Below are 17,849 nucleotides of genomic sequence, written 5' to 3' on the forward strand. Positions count from 1 at the left end.
AGGCGGGGCCGCGCGGCACAGCGCCCCCTGGCGCCCCCCGCGGGCAGTGCCCCCGGGCCGCAGCTCCCGCCGGGCAGCCCGGGAATGGGAAAGGAAATGGGAATGGCAAAGGAAATGGGAATGGGAAAGGAAATGGGAAGTGGAAGGGGAAGGGCAGTGGGAATGGGAATGGGAATGGAAATGGGAATAGGAATGGAAATGGGAATAGGAATGGGAAAGGAAATGGGAATAGGAATGGGAAGGGGAATAGAATGGGAAGATGCGGTGGTAACAGGGGGACCGGGCAGGCCCCATCGCTCCGCACAGCTTCCCCACCAGGGGCAGCGCGGGGGCAGGCACTGATCCCTTCTCTCTGCGGGCCAGTGACAGGACCCGTGGGAACGGCCTGAAGCTGGGTAAGGGGAGGTCTAGGCTGGATATCAGGCAAAGGTTTTTCACCCAGGGGTAGCTGGGCACTGGAACGGGCTCCCCAGGAACGTAGCCACAGCACCAAGCCTGACAGAGTTCAAGATGTGTTTGGACAACATTCTCAGGCACATGGTGTGACCCTTGGAAATGGTCCTGTGCAGGGCCAGGAGCTGGACTCGACAATCCTGATGGGTCCCTTCCAACTCAGAATATTCTGTGATGCTGTAGTAACCCCTGTGGCTCGTGGCCAGTTGGTTCCCGGCCAGAGTCCACAGCGTTGCCTGGCTGCTGCAGAGGCAGCACTTATCCCAGGGTTCCTGCACGGCATGGGCATGTGGGAGGCACCCACAGAGCTGCCTGGCTGTGCCGAGCGCATGCACAGCGAGCGCACGCAGTGCTCTGCTGGCGGAAGCAGGGAGGATCACTTTGTGAGCCAGCTGTGGGCCATCAGGGACCGATCCTGGACAGCCACTGGAATCACAGGAGAAGCCTAGGTACTTGTGTGCACCTACAGCAGTGGTGGGGAATCTCTAGAAAGAAGGTGGATGACACCTCTGTCACCATCTCTGGGGAATGCTGGTTGCCTTCAGCTACTGCCAGCCCCACTGGATTACAGGGAAGAGAGCAGACTGACTCATCCCAGCTCCAGCCCAGGGCACGCTTCCTCAGTGGTGCTGCTGTTGACTGTTGCATCCGGCCCACCATGTGCAGGAGCCAGACTGGACCCGTGCCAGAGGACTGGAAATAGCAGGTTGCAAGAAGTGGTTGAAAAATTGAACTCCTGAGTTGTGGCAGGAGCCATGTCCTTGGATTTCGGAGTCTGACAGAGGAAAATGACCCAGTAGCATGGCTCACATGTGGAATGCATAGAGGACTTGGCAATACTTCTTGCTCCAGCAGGTCTCAGAACTGCTTGGTATTGAGAAAGAAGACCTCTCACGGGAGGCCCGTGCCTGTGTGCATGCAGAAGGCTCTCCAGAAGTCCCTTCTGCACACAGTAATTGCATTCTGCAGAGGCTGAAACCAAAACATCCACAATAGGGGAACTGTCGACAGCACAATGGTGCAGGATCATGAGGTGGACACAAGTCCTATGGGCAGGGCACGGGTTAAGCCTCTCGGAGGGAGGCTGTTCACAAGTGAGCTGCTGAAACAGCTCCTGTCACCAGCTCAGAGCTCATCTCTGAGTGCTGAAGTTCAAACAAAGCCCTTGCTGGCGCTGCCTCAACCTCTCTGATGCTGCTTCTGCAAACCTGAATCATCCTTCAGAGACCTCCAGCCTGGAAAGCCTTTCCTGTCTGGTGTGTTTTCCTTTTGCTCTGAGGCACTCTTGGTGTTTGATTGGAGTGTGGAGTTGACCTCAAGTGTCAGGCTGCAAAGGGAGGTAAAGATCTTCTAGGGCAGAAATGTAAACATCTTTCGGTTTTCTTCTTTTTTTTTCTTTCTTTCTTCTTTTCCCCAGATCTGGGATAAAATAAATTGCTGTCCCCTGGATACTAGTGATCCTCCCACTCCTGCAAAGTCCCAGAGATGGTAGGGCTCTCTCAGTTTTTCCAAATTATAAGCCAGGCATTAATGCCTTCAAACACAGAGGGGAAAGGAACAGAAAAGAGTCAGGAACAAACACTGCTCTGCAGATCCTTTTTCTGTCCCTAATGCTGCTCCTCTGCAAGTGCAACCCAAGGGCTGAGTTTGTGAGACTGGGGGCTGAGGCTGTGCCTCTCCCTGGGTATTTCTGCAGCTTTCCAGGCAGTCCTTACAGCTGATGGACACCTTACCAAAGGCTGCATTTCCGGGGCCATTGCCAGTTCAGCAAACCTCGAGGGAGCCTTGCTTGCAGAGAGTCACGCTGGCGGCAAACGCTGCGTGAAACCCTGAAAGGAGGAATTAGAACGGCAACCTTTTCGTGGAATGTGGACAAGGCCACAGGTCTGAGGAATGCAGGATCTGTTCGCTGCAGCGTTGGCAGGAGAGGTTTCTGCACAGCACTCACCAGTTATTCCCGATGTGCTCCAAGGGCATGGCCAGTGAAAAAGGAGCGACGAGGGGGTGTGAGTGAGAAGCAAGGCTCCCATCTTGCTCCTCTCACACTCTCTGTTCTCTTTTCACCGTGAACAAAAACCATTATGTGTCTCCATTTCCTTTCTTTCTCCTTTTTCGCTCGGAGCTGCCCGGGTTGCGCCGGGGAAGGCGGGGAGCGGGGGAAGGGCGGGCAGCGGGCGCTCGGCGGGCAGCGATGAGCGGCGCCGCTGCCCTGGGCTCCGCCCCGCCGCTGCTCCGGTGCTGCCCGCCGCCCCCCGGCATCCCGGGAAAGCCAACTGAGCATCACGCGGGGAAGGCACGTAAAGGGCAGGGTGAGACACCTGCCTGGTTACCTGCTGCCGGCACGGAGCGAGCATTTGGGGCAGGAGGGCAGAGAGAGCGCGCCCGAACGCTGCAGGGGCCCCGCGCACGCCTGGAAGACAAAGAAATCCTCGTTAGCAGAAGTCAGAGCTACCCACAGCCATTTCCTCATTGGCTCCCTTCATCTGTGCCTCTTACGTAATCCTCACCCAACAACTAACTCCGACCTCAGATGAAGGGCACCCTGAGTGAAGGACAGCTCTGATTTGATCCTCAAATGTGAAAATTCATATTTGGGATGCTACAGCCAGCTTGTGGTGGCTGCAGCCTGCGTTGTGTGGCAGCGATTACTTTCAGAATATTTTGCTCGTGTTAAGAGTGTGTCTGTCACACTGTGAGTGAGAGCCACGACCTCCATCTGTGCTGCGTTAGCAAAGAGAGGCTCACAAAAAATCACGATTGAAAACATCCCTCCTCTTTCCAGTCTTCTGACAGGCTGTGTCACCCCTCGTCATTCCCTTCTACTCCTCTTGCTTCTTCTCCTTGTGTTACCTACCCTGCTTCCAGCCCTCCTGCAGGGCTTATTTAAATATGCTGAATCTCAGGAAGCCATTTCCCAATGCAAAGGTGGCCGGTGGTTGAATTCTTGGGTATTTCATCTTAAATTCGGTATACAGCATCGTGAAAGAAGTACAAAGCGGGTTATCTGCCGGGATTTTTAATGGACACAGTACAGACAGATGAACAGCGTGGGTTAAATACATAAATGCATTCAAACACATTCCCTCTGCACACTGAGATTTTGCTACTTTTGCTGTAAGTGAAAAGGACAGATATTTCGTATTTATGTAAATCTAAGAAAATTTAATGCAAATACACATCCTTCTGCTCTTTTGTTATTCAGCAAACAGTTTGGAAGAGGTTTGGAACCACTTAGGAGTTAGCTCAGTAAATATAATTCTTAAAATACCCAGTTATTGTGTTTTGCTTCTGCTCAGAAAATGGCTCACAGTTAGTTAGTTCAGCCCTCAAAATAAACACAAAGGTCACCGCCCCCCTGCCCCCATCAGAACACAGTGACATGACTAGCAAGGTGATAGACCAAAATGCATAAATAATTGCTTCTAGGTGCATTCACCCCGCATTTGCTGGGAGCAGAACAACAGATACCACGCATGAAAGCCCAAACACATCTCAACCACGTGCTCACGTATGATGGCACACGCCAGCAAGCTCAACGCACGCCTCAGTAGAAAAGCACCACACTTTCTACACTCACCAGAGTAAAAGAATGCATCAGAGGGAAAATATCCCCTCCGTGCACACGCAGGTATGTACCGCACCTAAACACATGCACACACCTACATAAACACCAAGCACAAACACGGTACAGCACCAAAATTGTGACACTGGATGGAGAAAATGACATTCCCATTGTTGTCTGGGCTGCAGGCACGGCCAGCATCTGTTCCACACAACGATCTGTCACGTAACTTCTGCAGCTCCCTCATTTTGTCGAAGGACATAAGTCCCCAAAAAGGATGGAATATATTCTGCTGAGTTGGCAAAGCGACTACAAAGACGACAGAACACACTGAGCAGGGACTGGCATCTGCAGAGCGCACAATGAGTGTACTGGCGTTTGCAACAAAGGGGAAAGCACAGATGGGAGAGAGGAGCGGAGAAAAGCTGCACATCGATCTGGCAGGCGAAATGCAGAGTGGCACAGATCAGGTGGAGGAGCAGAAGTCACAGGGAAGAGCGAGGTGAGACAGTCAGTGGATACCCTCAGGGCTTGAGGGAAGCAGCTGCACACTAGAAGCCCAGGGAATCTCGCCACCGGGATCCAAAGGGCAAGAAGAGTCAGAATGCAGAAACAGGCAGGTCACAAGGAATGAAGAAGAATTTCATGTTGGATTTAAGAGGAAAAGCAGAGTTGACACAATCATGCAGGGCAAAATGGGACGTGAAAAACAAACGAGGGGATGTGAGATGAATTTTGTAGTAAGATACAGGATGTCACGAAGAGAAGCCAGGGAGAGGGCCATGGGAAGAGTGCTGCCAAGAACACAGGTAGGAGACAAATGCCAAGAAGCAGCAGATGAGGGAAAAACTGCAAAGCGGATGGGGTGGGGAGCATGGAAGGGACAATGTGAGGTTGCAGACTGCAGGTGCTGGGGAGGAAAGGAGAGCTCGCTGCTGCCATGCCAGCTTGTAGTGCTGACCCCACAGCTCCATCCCACAGGTTGCTGGAAACGAGCTCCCCTTGCACAAACAGGTGTTTGTGTGTTTGCATCCGTGGGTGTGCAGTCTGTGTCAACACAGAGCTTTGGGCACGGGAACATCTCTGAACATAATCCTTTGCTTTCTCCCCTCTAGGATGTTGTGTCAAGGCCTGTTTGTGCGTTAATGTGAAGATGTCTTTGCCAAGGGATACGTGTCAATGTAATTTCGTGTTTTCAGTGGTTGAGTGTGTAAAGGAAAAGGATCCTGGAAAAAAAATTCTGGATTGGTGAGGAGAACAGCAGAGCAATGAGCCATGCACCTTCTGACAAGCAGAAGCAGAGGGGAACAACATCTGGCCACTATATAGGTTATTTTGGGTCCCATTTTTAGGTGTATATCTAGATATCAAGATTTTCTTCATGCAAAAGAGAAGGATGAAAGAAGGCTACTTGAACCAAACCAGAGCTGGAATGCTGACAGCAGCTAGACCTAAGAAATTGGCCAGATGGGTTTTGTGAAACAGTGGGGGGAAAAAAAAATTAGTGCATGCATTTTCATAAATTGGTTTATTTTGGTACTAGTCTAGATGTGTGTGTCTGAGTTACAGGACTGTTTTTGGGGCAGGCACTCTGCACTGTGTGCAGCTGGGAAGAACGTCAATTAGTCAGATCATGAGAGAAGCAGCTGTTGCCGTGGAGGAGACGACATGACAAGGTGGGGACCTTCTACCTCCCTGTCACACAGATCATAATTTATCCAATCTCCTTCATGCTTTCCTTCAGGAGATACATACTCAGTGCCCTGTGTTCCAGGAATACCAATGGCTTTTGCTGTTAAATGCTCGAACCGAGACACATTCGATTAAACTCAAGAGGAGCAGCTCTAAATCTGGCTTTGCACAGAGGCCGAGTTTGTATCTGGAGGACAAGAAGGGCTCGTGCACCTCAATACATTTTCCAACCAGACGGATTAACAACCTTGCCTTGCACCTGCCAGAAGGACTGCGTACACCTGTACGTCCCTACGCGCTCCTGTGCACCCTCACGTCTGTACGCGGGTAGGCCTGCAAATGCGTGCAGATTTATTTTCTTTTTCCTGTTGTATGAGCCTGTGACTAAGAGCGGGACAATATAAATTGTAATTATAATATAAATTATATAAATATAATATAAACCTTCTGGGAAAGGTGAAGGGAATTTAGTCATCCCAGTCTGCTCAAGCTGGTAACCAAAGGGTTGAGGAGCGGCTACGGGAACATCTGTTTCATTACCAACAAATCCCTGCAGTTCCAAGTCACCACCTGCGGTTCTGCAGGAAGGACATTAGGCTAAAGGGAGACCAGGTGCTGGGCGATGATCCTTCCCAGCCCGGAGGGAAGCACCGGCACAATGTCTGCCAGAGCCCGGGCCTGAGGCGGGCGGACGGGCAGCAGGGGTCAGTGTCGCAGGCCCTGCACTGTGGGCCGGTGGCTGGGAGCGGGTGGCCGGGAGCGGGAGGTCGGTCCCGGGCACGCGGAGCGGAGCCCAGCGGGACGATGCCCGCGCCCTCGCGCGCCTTCCCGCCGCCCCACGTGCCCGCGGCCCCTCCCGCCTCGCACTGCGCCAAAGGGCCCCGCGCCCCCGCCCCGCGGCGCGCCGGCCGCCGCCAACCAATGGCAAACCTGTTGCCAGGCAGAGAGCTCATTTGAATGGCCCAATCAGCGCCCCAGCCCCAGCCCCTCCTTATATGGGGACCGGGGGATGCGATCGTTAATCCGCCCCCCCGCCCCGAGGCCCCGCCCAGTCCCTCCGCCGCGCGCGGAGCGCGGGAAAAGCGCCCGGCGCTGGGCGGGCGGGGGGAGAAGGTGGGGAGGGCAGAAGGGGAGGGGCGGGAGGAGCCCCGCCGCCGGGAGCGCTTCCAGCGGGAGGAAGGGCGGGCAGCTGGAGTGGAAAATTCCAGGCAGGAGGCCGCGTGTCGCCAGCGCTGCCCTCCCACACGGCCCCGCAGCGCCGCTTCTCGCCTCCCCCGGATTCCTCCTGGAGAGCCAGCCAGCCTGTACGGGCGGCTCCCCGGGCGTGCTGCGGGCAGAGGGCTCGGCTCCCCTCCCCTCCCCGTCGGAGCCGCAGCACCTCGGCGCGCAGCGGGGCTTTCGGCTGGCCTCGACGCGGCCTGTGCGGCGCCTCGCGGGGACCCGCGGTGCGCCCCCGCTGCCGGGCGGCCGCGGCCGAGCGCACATTGTTCTAGCGGCCCGTCCCTCTCCCCTCCCTCCTCCGCCTCCCGTCCCTCTCTCCTCCCTCCCCAGGTCCCTCCTTCCCTCGTCACCGGCGCTGTATAAATCCCCTGCCCCGGCGGATCCCCCCACCGCGGGAGACCCTGGTACTTTGGCCCCCGGGGCGGGATCCTGCCGCCGCCTGCGGACCGCTGGGACTTTGCGCTCCCGCCGCTGACCCCTTCTCGCCCGCTCCCTCCCTCTCTCGCACGGTTCCCACCGGCCTCTTCCCTTCGCAACCGGGGGGCCAGGATGTCGGAAAAACGCGTTGAGGAGGCACCGGCGGAGCTGAGCGCTAAGGTGAGACACCTCCCTCCCCTCCCGCTCCCCTCTTCCCATCCTCGCCACCGGCCGCGCTCCCGGCGGGAGGGGAGGGAACGGGCTCGGCGGGGGAAGGCGGGGGGGCGATGGGGGGGGCGGGGAGCGGTGTCACGGCGGAGCGGGGGGAAAGTTGTGCGGACACAAAGCGCGGGCCCTCGCATGGCCGGGGAAGGAGGAGGGAGGGGTAGAACGGAGAGGGAGAAAGAGACAGAGAGGTCCGGAAACGCCTCGATCCTACGGGCAAGGTTGCCCTTTTTTTTTTTTTCTGATAAATCGTTAAAACTCTTCCGTGCCACTTCTGGCTTCCACACGCGTGTGCGGGCTAAAAGTAGCTCTGACGCGCGCTCGCTGCTGTTTTCCTTTGTCAGGCGGGCGGATTTAACGCCTAATATGTCTCCTCGCCCGCTATTCCGCCTCTCCTGCGAGCCTTCTTTGTTTAGGCATCCCCGTCTTTTATTGCCGCTGACCGCCGGAATGTTGTTGGTTTTCCCCCCCTCCCCCCGCACCTCATTTCATATGTAGGAAAGGAAAGAAAAGAAGGAAAAACTCGAAGAGAAAGCAGTCCACAAAGAAAAGAAGAAGGAGATAGTAGAGGTGAGGTTCTTCTGAGGGACAGATTTGGTGACGTCGGGGAGGTTTTTGTGCTCGCTGTGGGTAGCAGATATGAAGGGAATATGGGAGATTAAGAAAGGGAGCAGGCCAAGCATAGAGATGAAGGGAGAGTGAGCTCTTGGATAATTGTGGAGAATGAGCCTTGAAGGACTTAGTGTAGTCACCACAGCCCACCAGGGAGAAGAAAGGTCACAGCAGGGAATGGAGCCGAGAACAAGTGGGAGAATGTGGCACGGGAGATGTGGTCCTGCGCCCACTGGGGTATCCTGAGGTGCACAAGGAGCATGTGTTGGAGAAGGTGGGGGGAGGAACAGTGAGGAAACGCACAGATTGATGGAGCTCGGGAGGGATCTGGAAGCAGATGTACCGTGAGCCTCGGCTAAGTCATTAGCCTGTAATCAGAGAGATGCTTTGGTTGTTGGGAGGGATGGCAGCAGCTCATCAGGATGTAAGCTCGTGGGAGACAAGGAGCTTCATGTTGGGGATGGACTGGAAGGATTGGCTTGGTGAAGGAGGGCTGGTTGGGAGGAGTGTGCAGCAGGGGTGGTGGGAATAACGGTGTCGGAGTAGCAATGCGCTCAAATGCATTCCTGGAGCGGCTGGAGCTCTGGAAGTTGTGCTCGTAGCAAAGAGCACGTGGATATGTCATCCTGGCACCAGTTTCTGCTCTGACCAGTTTGTTTCATTCAGGATGAGGAGAACGGAGCTGACGAGGATGATGAAGAGAACCCTGATGATGTGGATGAAGAAGAAGGTGGTGATGAGGATGAAGGTAGGGGAAATGGAAGGAATTTGAGGCTGCAGAGGAATAGAGGATTGTGGAGGGAAATTCCCTCTCTGATCCCTCTTGACTCTGAGATTACATTCCCTTAAATGCTGCCCCAGTTTAACCCGTGATTTTCCTTTCTTGCTTGTGCTTAGAAGCAGATGAGAATGGGCAGGAGCAGGATGGCCATGCAGAGAAACGATCTGCAGAGGAGGAGGAGGTGAGTAGTAGTGTAAGAATAATGGTGGGGAGAGGGAATGAGGCTACTTGCTGTTTGTTGATCAAATCCATGTGGATGCTGCTGCTGATAATCCCAAATAGGCCTCGGGTCTCACTGCTTCAGGAGCAGACAGGTAAACAAATCTGATGTGGCAAGGGGATAGTAAACACTTGATGGATGCTCCTTGTAGGATCCAGGTCCCTCCACCAGCAGTTGTGGTGCTCAGTGAGAGAGAGTCGAGGTGCTGGGTTGTGCTTGGCCATGACCTCTGAGCTACCTGTGTCTCCTGGGCTTCAGGCCACGAGGTGCACTTGTAAGGGTGCGGTGATGGAAGGGTCTGATCTTCCTCTTGAGGGGAGTGGAGTGGTGTGAGCCTCAGCTTCTTACACCTGCTGGAAGTACCAGCGTGGGTGTGGCGTCCCTCTGGATGGAACTGTCCACATCTTAATCACGACCAACAGAACAGCTGTGTCAGGCACTCCAGAGTGCTTTAGAGGAGAGTGGATTTAGGGTGGGCCTAACAGAGATTTCCATACGGAGGAAAGAGCTAATGATTTTGTGGAGAAATCATGTACCTTGGGGTGGTGACTGTTTGATGGTAACTCCTTCTTTTTCCTCCCCGTGGCTGATGCAGGATGAAGTGGATCCAAAGAGACAGAAGACAGAAAATGGCTCTTCAGCTTGAGTCCTCCCCTCCCATCTCCCCTGTTCCGTCCATCTCTCCTCCTCCATTCCAGCCTGTGCTTGCACTGCCCGTTAGCCTCTGGCTTCACACAATCTCAGATGAGGAAAGATTAGAAATGCTCTCAGACGGGGAAGACAGCAGTTCCCTTCTCACCCAAAGACCTAGCCCATCCATGACATTATTCCCCAGCTGAAATTGCCCCCCTCCCCTGCATCCCTTCACTGTGCCCCACTTCCCAGTGCTCCTGTTCCCTCAAGGATCTCATGGTTTCCTGGGCACACGACCTCGCCAGGCGCTTCACGTGGCAAAGCACCTCCCCTTGTCCCCTTGTCACCTGCCCGCCTGTTTTTGTCACTGGTGTGAGATTCTTGAGAGCTCCCGCTCCCCAGCCCTGCTGCCAGAGCTCCTCCCTGAGCCAGGAGGTGCGGGCACAGACCTCATGGTGCGTTCCCCAGTCCTCTTCTCATCCGCTTTCCCCCTGAACCCCGAGAGGCAAAGAATATTACAAGCAAATAATGGTTCTATTAAGCGACACACAGAGACAGGATTTATTTTAAGCTTTTTTTTTTTTTTCCAAGTTTACATGACAGCAAGCTGGCCCTCGTGAATTTTTTCGGAAGATAAGGGTTGCTTTTATATATGAATTTCATCTGAGCTGTGTATTTTTTTAATTTGGAGGCTTTTTTAAAACAAATCAAGAGAGACACAATTGGGGACCAAACTTTGATTTCCATTTTTTCCCTTCAGATTTTCTTGTGACCATTTTTTGTAAATTAAAGGCAATATAGCCACAGCGTTTTCTATGGCACAGACATCACGAGGATGATAGATATAAATATATATATTGTTTTCAACAAGCACTGTAAATAAAAGCGTTTAAAAATGTTTCAAACCGCTGTGGATGGCAGTGTCTTCACATCCTGCAGGGTCGGTGGAAGCTGGCTTGTGGGAAGAGGGGGTGCAGAGGGGAGCCAGAGGTTGATCAGAGGGCGCGTGTTGGTTGTTTAAGGGCTCGTATTTGGGTCCTGCTCGCTCTGTCCCGCTGGGGGCCATGCCACAAACACAGGACCAAGCTCCAGGGCTGTCCTGGATCTCTTGGAAGGGGTGTGGGAAGGGAAAGCCAGCCGTGGCCGCTGGCTGCAGCCCGGCGCTGCTGTCGCCGTGCGCTGTCCCTGGCCCTGCCCGGCCGCCTGCAGGCGACACCCGCACGGCAGCAGCGACAGCGACCAGGGAGCGCTGTGAGAGGCGACAGCCTCAGTCCTTTGTCCCGCCAGCTGCCTTGGGGAGAGCTGTCAAGCGTCTGTCTTTTTATCTGTGCAGACCTTTAAAGCTGCCGTTCGTGTTCCTCCTTTTTGAGCCCGTGCTTTGGCAGCGCGCAAGGAGCCGCCGGGAGCTGTAAATAATACCAACTTTTGTAAATAATACCAACTTTTGTAAATAATGCCAACTTTTGTGTGAGCGTCAGCGGCTTTGTGCTGCTCCGGATCAGGCTCTGGAAGCGCCAGCACTTGTCTCCAGAGGGGCGAAGCATCCGCTGGCATTTTCTCCCAGGGCTGCAGGGACGGAGCTGCTGCCGAGCCCCGCTGCCCGCGGGTGCCTCCCGGCTGGGGTCACGCTGCTCCCGATCCTGGTGGAGCCGCCGGAGCCGCAGCCAGCGTGGGCTCCGTGCCCCGAGAGCCGCGGTGCCAGAGGCGGTGGCGGCTGCCCGCGGTGCCTCCAGCTCCCTGCTGCTCCCGCCTGGATCCGTGGGCTGCTCCGGCCCGCGCGCACCTCCGAGCGCGCTGCTGCAGCTCGGCATGCCCACCATTCCTCCATTAAAAAAATACAGATTCTAGTCTCTGCTCCAGACTTGGGCAAGTCCTCGGGACTTCCCCAAACTTTCTGCTTGGCAGCCAGCTATTACTGTTCAGTACTGAAGACGAATTATCAGCGGATGATACCATCTCTGCAGGGGCAGATTAGAGCTCTCAAACTTCCTCCCCACCACCCGTGCAGTGCCCGGCTGGGGGTAGTGAAGAATGTGCTTGCCAATGAGAAGTTATGGAAGCATAATTCCATCTCTGCTTCCTATGTGGATGCAACAGCAGTACCACTGGCTCTATCCAGGCAGTCATCCAGAAGGAAGTGGGGCAGCAGCCGACTGTTAGGCCAGCGCTAGCAACGAGAGCAGCCACCCTTCCTCTCCTCTGAGGGAAATAGTGCAGGACAGAGGGAAGTGACAAAGGACTGCCAGGCAGCTTCTCCATGTCTCTATGGGCCCCTTGATTCCCCAGTTTCTACTACTTCTTCCACCTAACTCGTTTTTATTGAACAACTTTGTCACTGTCTGTGGATAGTTAGAAGATATAGCTAGAGATACAGAAATAAAAAAATATCTGCTTTGGGTTTTTTTCCATGTTGGTGACCTGCAGGGCATCATCCCTGACTTGAGGTGAGGGCTACAGACAACACAACAGAAAATCACACAGTTTCTTCCTTTCCTGTGGATCTGCAAAGATCCATGCTGAATCCAGTGGTATTTTGGCTGACAGAGTGAGCTCAGCAAGCAGTGCGATAGGCTTCCAGAAAAAGTTGAGGATGCAGGGCTTTGCACTGCGCCTCATTTCGAGCCTGCCTGTGTGCTTGGTTTGTGTCCGAGCCTGCAGGTTTATTCATCTTTCAGCCTAATTCTTCTCCCACAATGAGATCAGTGGTGTCGTGCTGGTGTCATCAAGGTAAGAACAAAGCCTGTCTTCACCAGTGATTCCTCAGAAATGATGACGCTTTTTCAGGGCCTTATTCGCCTTCCTTGTCTCTGTGCTAATTCTCTGCTCATTTAATTTAATTCCTGCGGCCATCTGTTAACCTCATCAGCTGGGGGCAGAACTCCCTCAGCTGTCCCTTCCTCGCTTCCGACGGAACCTGCTGCAAGCTTACAGCAGATCTGCTCCTGCCAGCCAAGCAGCGCCGGAGATTTCCTTCTTTCTCCTCCTCCTCCTCCAGGTCTGCTTGCTTTGAGGGAATTGTGGAGGTGTCGCAGTCGTGCTCTTGCAGGCTCTGCTAAACTTCCCTCTAGACTGACAATTTCTGCTTCTGGTGGCCCTTTTGTGTGGTCTGGAAAAGCAAAGGCTGACTCCAGTGCAGAGAGCAGGTAGAGCCACCTGTGGGCTCTTAGCTGGGTCCCTGTCCTCTCTTGGATGAGCGAGTGACCCCTTGCTCCTTGGCAGGGATCACTGGGCACGTGGGACTTGGGCTGTGGTTGTGAAAGGGGTGCCACACCTATAGGACAGCTCTGGCTGCTGCAGGTGACCAACAACAGTGCCTTGTTGGGTGAATAAAACCAGATGTAGCTCTGGAATCAGCTCTGATGTGACCAAGGGAGATGGACTAGGGATCTTGAGATGTCCCTGTCCATCTACAAATTTCTGCGATATGTGAAGAAATAGAGGCCTGCCATCGAAAATGTGAGCTGAGTCTGAAGATATTTTGAAGTGCTGAGCCCAGAAATGAATGCTCTTTGTGTCTTATAGCTGTCACCTTCTCATTTCCCCTTAGGCAAATGATCCCCTCTGCCCAGCTTCTTTTGTCTTTCACACCAGTTTTATCTCAATAGATGATACAAGATGGGAATAATCAAAACCATCACATGGGCAGAGTCATGAACCCTCCTTCAGACCTGGAAAAAGTGAGCCCTCCAGCCACTGCTGGTCTGGGAGGAAAACCCTTCTTGTTTCAGGAAAGTCCATAATCACCTTGTTGCTCTAGCTTTATAAAAACAGTGAAGAGCAATTATTCCTCCTCTCCCCCTGGGATCAGGGGCTTCTTTAGTCCCTCTGGTTAGGAGACACATTGCTCCACCACGTCCCATATGCCATATGGGAAACAAACCACTCGCCTTCCCAGATCCTTAAGAAGGCCGTGTACTTTTCCCTCCCACCTCTCTCCCTTGTTTCAAACACGGAGTCAGAGACAGCCCTGCTCGTGGCTGCTCCAGTCTGTTGGCTCAGGGAAGGAGCCTGTGTTTACATGTGTGGGCTCAGGCTCAGGACATGTTGCAGATGGATGGGACATCTCATCAGTGGGTGAATTTGGGGTTTCCTTCTGTGCTGAGCTGACCCCAGCTGGACCCCAGAAGTCCACCAAAGATGCTCTAATGCTCCCCTTCTCAACAGGATGGGGGACAGAAAATACAGTAAAGGCTCACGCCAAGGAATGTTCATGGGTCAAGATAAGGACAAGGAGAGATCATTCACCAATTACTGTCACAGGCAAACCAGACCTGACTTGGGGAAAATTTAATTTAATTTATTAATAATCAGATCAAAGCAAGAAAATCAGAAAATAAAACCAAATCTTAAACCACCATCCTCTCACCCCTTCTTTCTTCCTGGGCTCAATTTCACTCCCAGTTTTCTCTATCTCCTCCCCTCCAGCAGTGCAGGGATTTGCAGCCAGTTCATCACACACAGTTTCTCACAGAAACCACCCCTGGAGCCCCTCCATGACTAAAACCTTGCCATGCAAACCCAGTACTATTTCCTGGTGAGTTTTTATGGTTTTAGCAAAGCCTGGACAGTCACAGGGGTGAGGAAAGACCTAAGGTCTCTAAGTGTTCAAGGATCCCAGCCACACAACCTGGCTCACGGGCCCAGCGTGGTGCCACCAAGCGCAGCTTTGCTCTTGTGGGTGGCATTTCTTATTAGGCACAGAAGAAGATGCTTTTCTGTCTGAGAAGAGCACACAACTCCTGTGTGTGCTGTGGGTGACATCTGACTGTGCTGCTTGTCACCAGGGGGCTGCAGGAGCTGCACATTCTATAGACCTCCGGTGGGTTTTGAAATGACGTTTATTGCTCCCCTTCTCTATATCTTAAACTCTGCATCTCAAAGGGTCCAGGTCAGCTTCTGCAGTGTCCTGTGCTTTGTTCTCAGCTCAGTCCCTTCAGTCACGCACTGGTGTCACGTCAGCAGGGTGTTTGGCTACGTGTCGTGCAATGAAGGACCTTGTCCCTAAGTACAAAATGTTACCAGGGCTCCCTGCATCCAGGATAGAAGATCCTGCAACACGTAAAAGATGTGAGATACAGCAAAACCAGCCAGTTTCCAGAGCCCTGTGATTACCTGTGTCTGCCAATACCTCGCTGGCAGCTCAGGTAGAGTCATGGCTTAGGCTTTCCCTGCTCTTACAACAATTCACGCATCGTTTTAGGATGCATTTACTAGGCTGCACAATTTGTAATGAAAACTTTCAAAGCCCCTTGCCTGAAGCATCCTTCAGCAGCTTTTGTGTTGCTGCATATCCAAATGCCTTGGCGAAAAGGTCTTTGCTGGACAGCACTTCCCAGCAAAAGCCCAGTACAACTCCAGGTAGGCTTGTCCATAAGCACACCAGAAAACTTACAGCTGGTTGCTGTTTTCTTTTGGGAAGTTTCTTGGTACTTATAAATATTTTCCTGTGTCAGATCCAGTTTTGAAAAGAGCTGAAGCTGTTGAATACGGCTCCAACAAACCTCCTGAGCTTCCAGGACAGCAGCACGGTAAATATGGACCCAGATTTGAGCTGGGAATTTGATGTTTCTTCACAAGGTAAATTTCACAGAAGATTCAGTAGGGATGTTTGGAAAAGCCAGCCTTGTAATTCAAATGAGTCAGGAGGTTTTGCTCATAACTAAAGAAAATACAGACTGCTTCAGGGTCTGTGAATCCCTTTCCATAGCTGTGGAAATAAGCGTTCTGGTGTGGCATTGCTAATGGTGTGCCACGCTGGCTCTAGTTCCTCGTTGGGAGAGGATCCTCTTCTGCCTCAGTTTCTCTGTGCTTTAAACGCTTTCAGATCATATCCTGACTCCAGATCAAATCTCCCATCTGTGGCAGGATCCCTATAGGTGTTCCCAGTATCCCCAGGGCTGTTTATGCTTTTACTTCCAAGTGTGAAAAGCCTACAGATGGGATTCCAGACTGCAGACAGAAAGGAAGACGGGGTGTCATGGAGTTGGGATGGGGTGGTGACACCTGTGGTGTCCCACTGCTGTACAGCAGAACACCTTCGTGCTGCCCGTGTTCTTATCACCGAGGACTCCGGGGTCACCTCCAGCAGGACCAAGTCCTTCTGCCTGAATTCGGGACACAAAGGCTGAGCCCAATCTCTTTTCCCAAGACCTCTGCCTGTGCTGGAACAGAGCAGCACCCTGGCAGAGCAACCCAACACGGCTCAGACTGCTGCCTCTCAACCTTACCTCGCTCCTCTGGGACAGGTTCATCCCAGGGAGAGGCATGGCCGGAGTCCTTGAAGCGCAGCTTTCCTTCCCGAGGGCCCCCTGGTGGCACCCAGCCCGACGTGTCCCCGAGCACACGGCTGCAAAGCTGCCGGCAGGCTTCATCCCAGCCAGTGTTTGTGTTCCCAAAATGCCGGGCACAGGGCGGGCTGGAGCTGCCTCTCATCGCGGAGCCACCGGGAATGGCTCGGCAGCGGTGAAGCTGGAGAGCCGAGAGCTCCCCGAGTTGGTCTTGGCTGCCTGTCCACAGGATGATTTGAATGCTCACACGTGTCTCTCTGGCTTCAGGAGACACAGTCCTCTGCCTAGACACTCCTTGGCAAGCCCGAGGGACCTCCACTAGAAAGGCACATATGGATTTTGGACCCTTTCCCAGAAGTGTTCCTTCCCTTACTGGATGCCCTGGGTAGAGCACTGGAGTTTGACTGTCCCACCCTCAGGAGGTAGGGCCTGTTTTCCTCACTGTCTACACCTTCAGTTCTACATGGCAGCAATAGAATTTTTAAAGTTTTCTGTCCTTTCCACCCTCAGTCATGCTCAGGCAGCTATCTGTAGGAATATACCATGGGAGTAATTTTAGTTATTCCCTATTCTAGTCACACACTCACATTATTTTTTTTTTCTCCTCCTCCTTTTAAACCAAAATTTTACATTGGTCTGTCTTAGAACCCCATGAAGGACTATATTTTCAGAAATTGTGCCAGTGGCAGTGAGTACGCAGCCAGGAGCTGTCATTCCCTGTGGAACTGAGACAGGAAGGCAAGCTTGGAAGAGCGTCTCTTGGATCTGTTTCCTCATGAAAACAGCTGTAAGGTGGAATCCCACCCTCAAGAACCTGGGAAGGTTTCCAGATCATCTTCTGACCCTTGAATGAGTATGCCACTTCACTCTGAGAACTTCTGGGTTTTTATATAGGCCCCAAACATTTGTTTTTCACAGACCAGGAAATGTTGTTGCTCTTGGCTTGGTTTAATTTTTTCCCCCCTTTTTAATAACTACTCTTGGGCCAGTATGACTGTAGCCTCCTTTTCCATTATTAAGACTTCTGAACTTTACCTTGGCTCATGGCTGGATCATTTTGCCTGTATTTCCTCCTCTGCACAAGCTGATCTGGTTTTACAGTTCAGACAGGGGGCACACAGAGCCCTTGGGGTCAGCAGTCCTTCAGAGTGACTTTTATTTTGACTTAATAAGCAGCACACAGAAGAAAATTATAGTAATTGAAAAAAAAAAAAAGAAAACACAGAAACCCCTGTATCTCCTTCAGGGCTGGAACAAATGAGCCCTCTGAGCACCTGTAGCTAGGGAAAAAACAGGCAGTCCCTGCCAAACTTAGGGGAAAGTCCCCACACCCACATGCCACCACCATCTCACTTCATTTGAATCCAGGAGCTTTTTCCTTCCTTTTCCCTGTGGCTTGTGCCTTGCCTCAGCTCAGCAGCCATGCTCATCCATGATTTCCCTCCACTGGAGTTTTGTCGCAGAGCAAGACAAGCTGGCTTTTACTTCTGAGTTTGAAAAGGGCACACACGAACTCTTTGGGACGCCCTCCAGTCAGGGCTGTGAGTAAGGGAAAGGCCTGCAGAGATCTGAGTAGATACTGGTTTACTCTTATGATGGTGATTGGCTCAATTTCCTTAATCCTGCAGAGTCCCATATCCTGGGGCTGAGCAAGGGGATGCCATCGACCATTTTTGTGTTAACATTCTGCAGGTGGTGAAGAGGCCACGACAAGAGTTCTTCCCGTGTTAGTCCCTTTCAGTGAGA

General features: G+C 52.9%; 1 protein-coding gene and 1 long non-coding RNA gene across 2 annotated transcripts; one reads left to right on the forward strand and one right to left on the reverse strand.

The window, feature by feature from the left end:
• Window positions 1-2,176: 2,176 nt before the first annotated feature.
• LOC121351670 lies at window positions 2,177-4,064 on the reverse strand. Its single transcript, XR_005954819.1, has 3 exons — window positions 3,308-4,064; window positions 2,402-2,863; window positions 2,177-2,282 (listed from the first exon to the last, which is right to left on the reverse strand). It is a non-coding gene; the product is annotated as an uncharacterized LOC121351670 (long non-coding RNA).
• A 2,758-nt stretch (window positions 4,065-6,822) lies between these two features.
• Window positions 6,823-10,721, forward strand: PTMS (parathymosin). Its single transcript, XM_041464032.1, has 5 exons — window positions 6,823-7,525; window positions 8,069-8,140; window positions 8,849-8,930; window positions 9,080-9,144; window positions 9,779-10,721. The coding sequence occupies exons 1-5, from the start codon at window positions 7,478-7,480 to the stop codon at window positions 9,827-9,829; spliced, it is 318 nt and encodes a 105-aa protein (XP_041319966.1). The 5' UTR covers window positions 6,823-7,477; the 3' UTR covers window positions 9,830-10,721.
• The last annotated feature ends 7,128 nt before the right edge of the window (window positions 10,722-17,849 follow it).

Source organism: Pyrgilauda ruficollis, unplaced genomic scaffold (assembly GCF_017590135.1).
Source record: "Pyrgilauda ruficollis isolate IOZ18807 unplaced genomic scaffold, ASM1759013v1 scaffold17, whole genome shotgun sequence".
NCBI classification, from domain to species: Eukaryota; Metazoa; Chordata; class Aves; order Passeriformes; family Passeridae; genus Pyrgilauda; species Pyrgilauda ruficollis.

Bases quoted from the DNA above. Each gene is read 5' to 3' on its own strand.
- PTMS (XM_041464032.1), top strand. From the start codon at position 7,478: ATGTCGGAAAAACGCGTTGAGGAGGCACCGGCGGAGCTGAGCGCTAAG. The intron at 7,526-8,068 runs GTGAGACACCTC...TTTCATATGTAG, and splicing joins CGGCGGAGCTGAGCGCTAAG to GAAAGGAAAGAAAAGAAGGA. The intron at 8,141-8,848 runs GTGAGGTTCTTC...TGTTTCATTCAG, and splicing joins AGAAGAAGGAGATAGTAGAG to GATGAGGAGAACGGAGCTGA.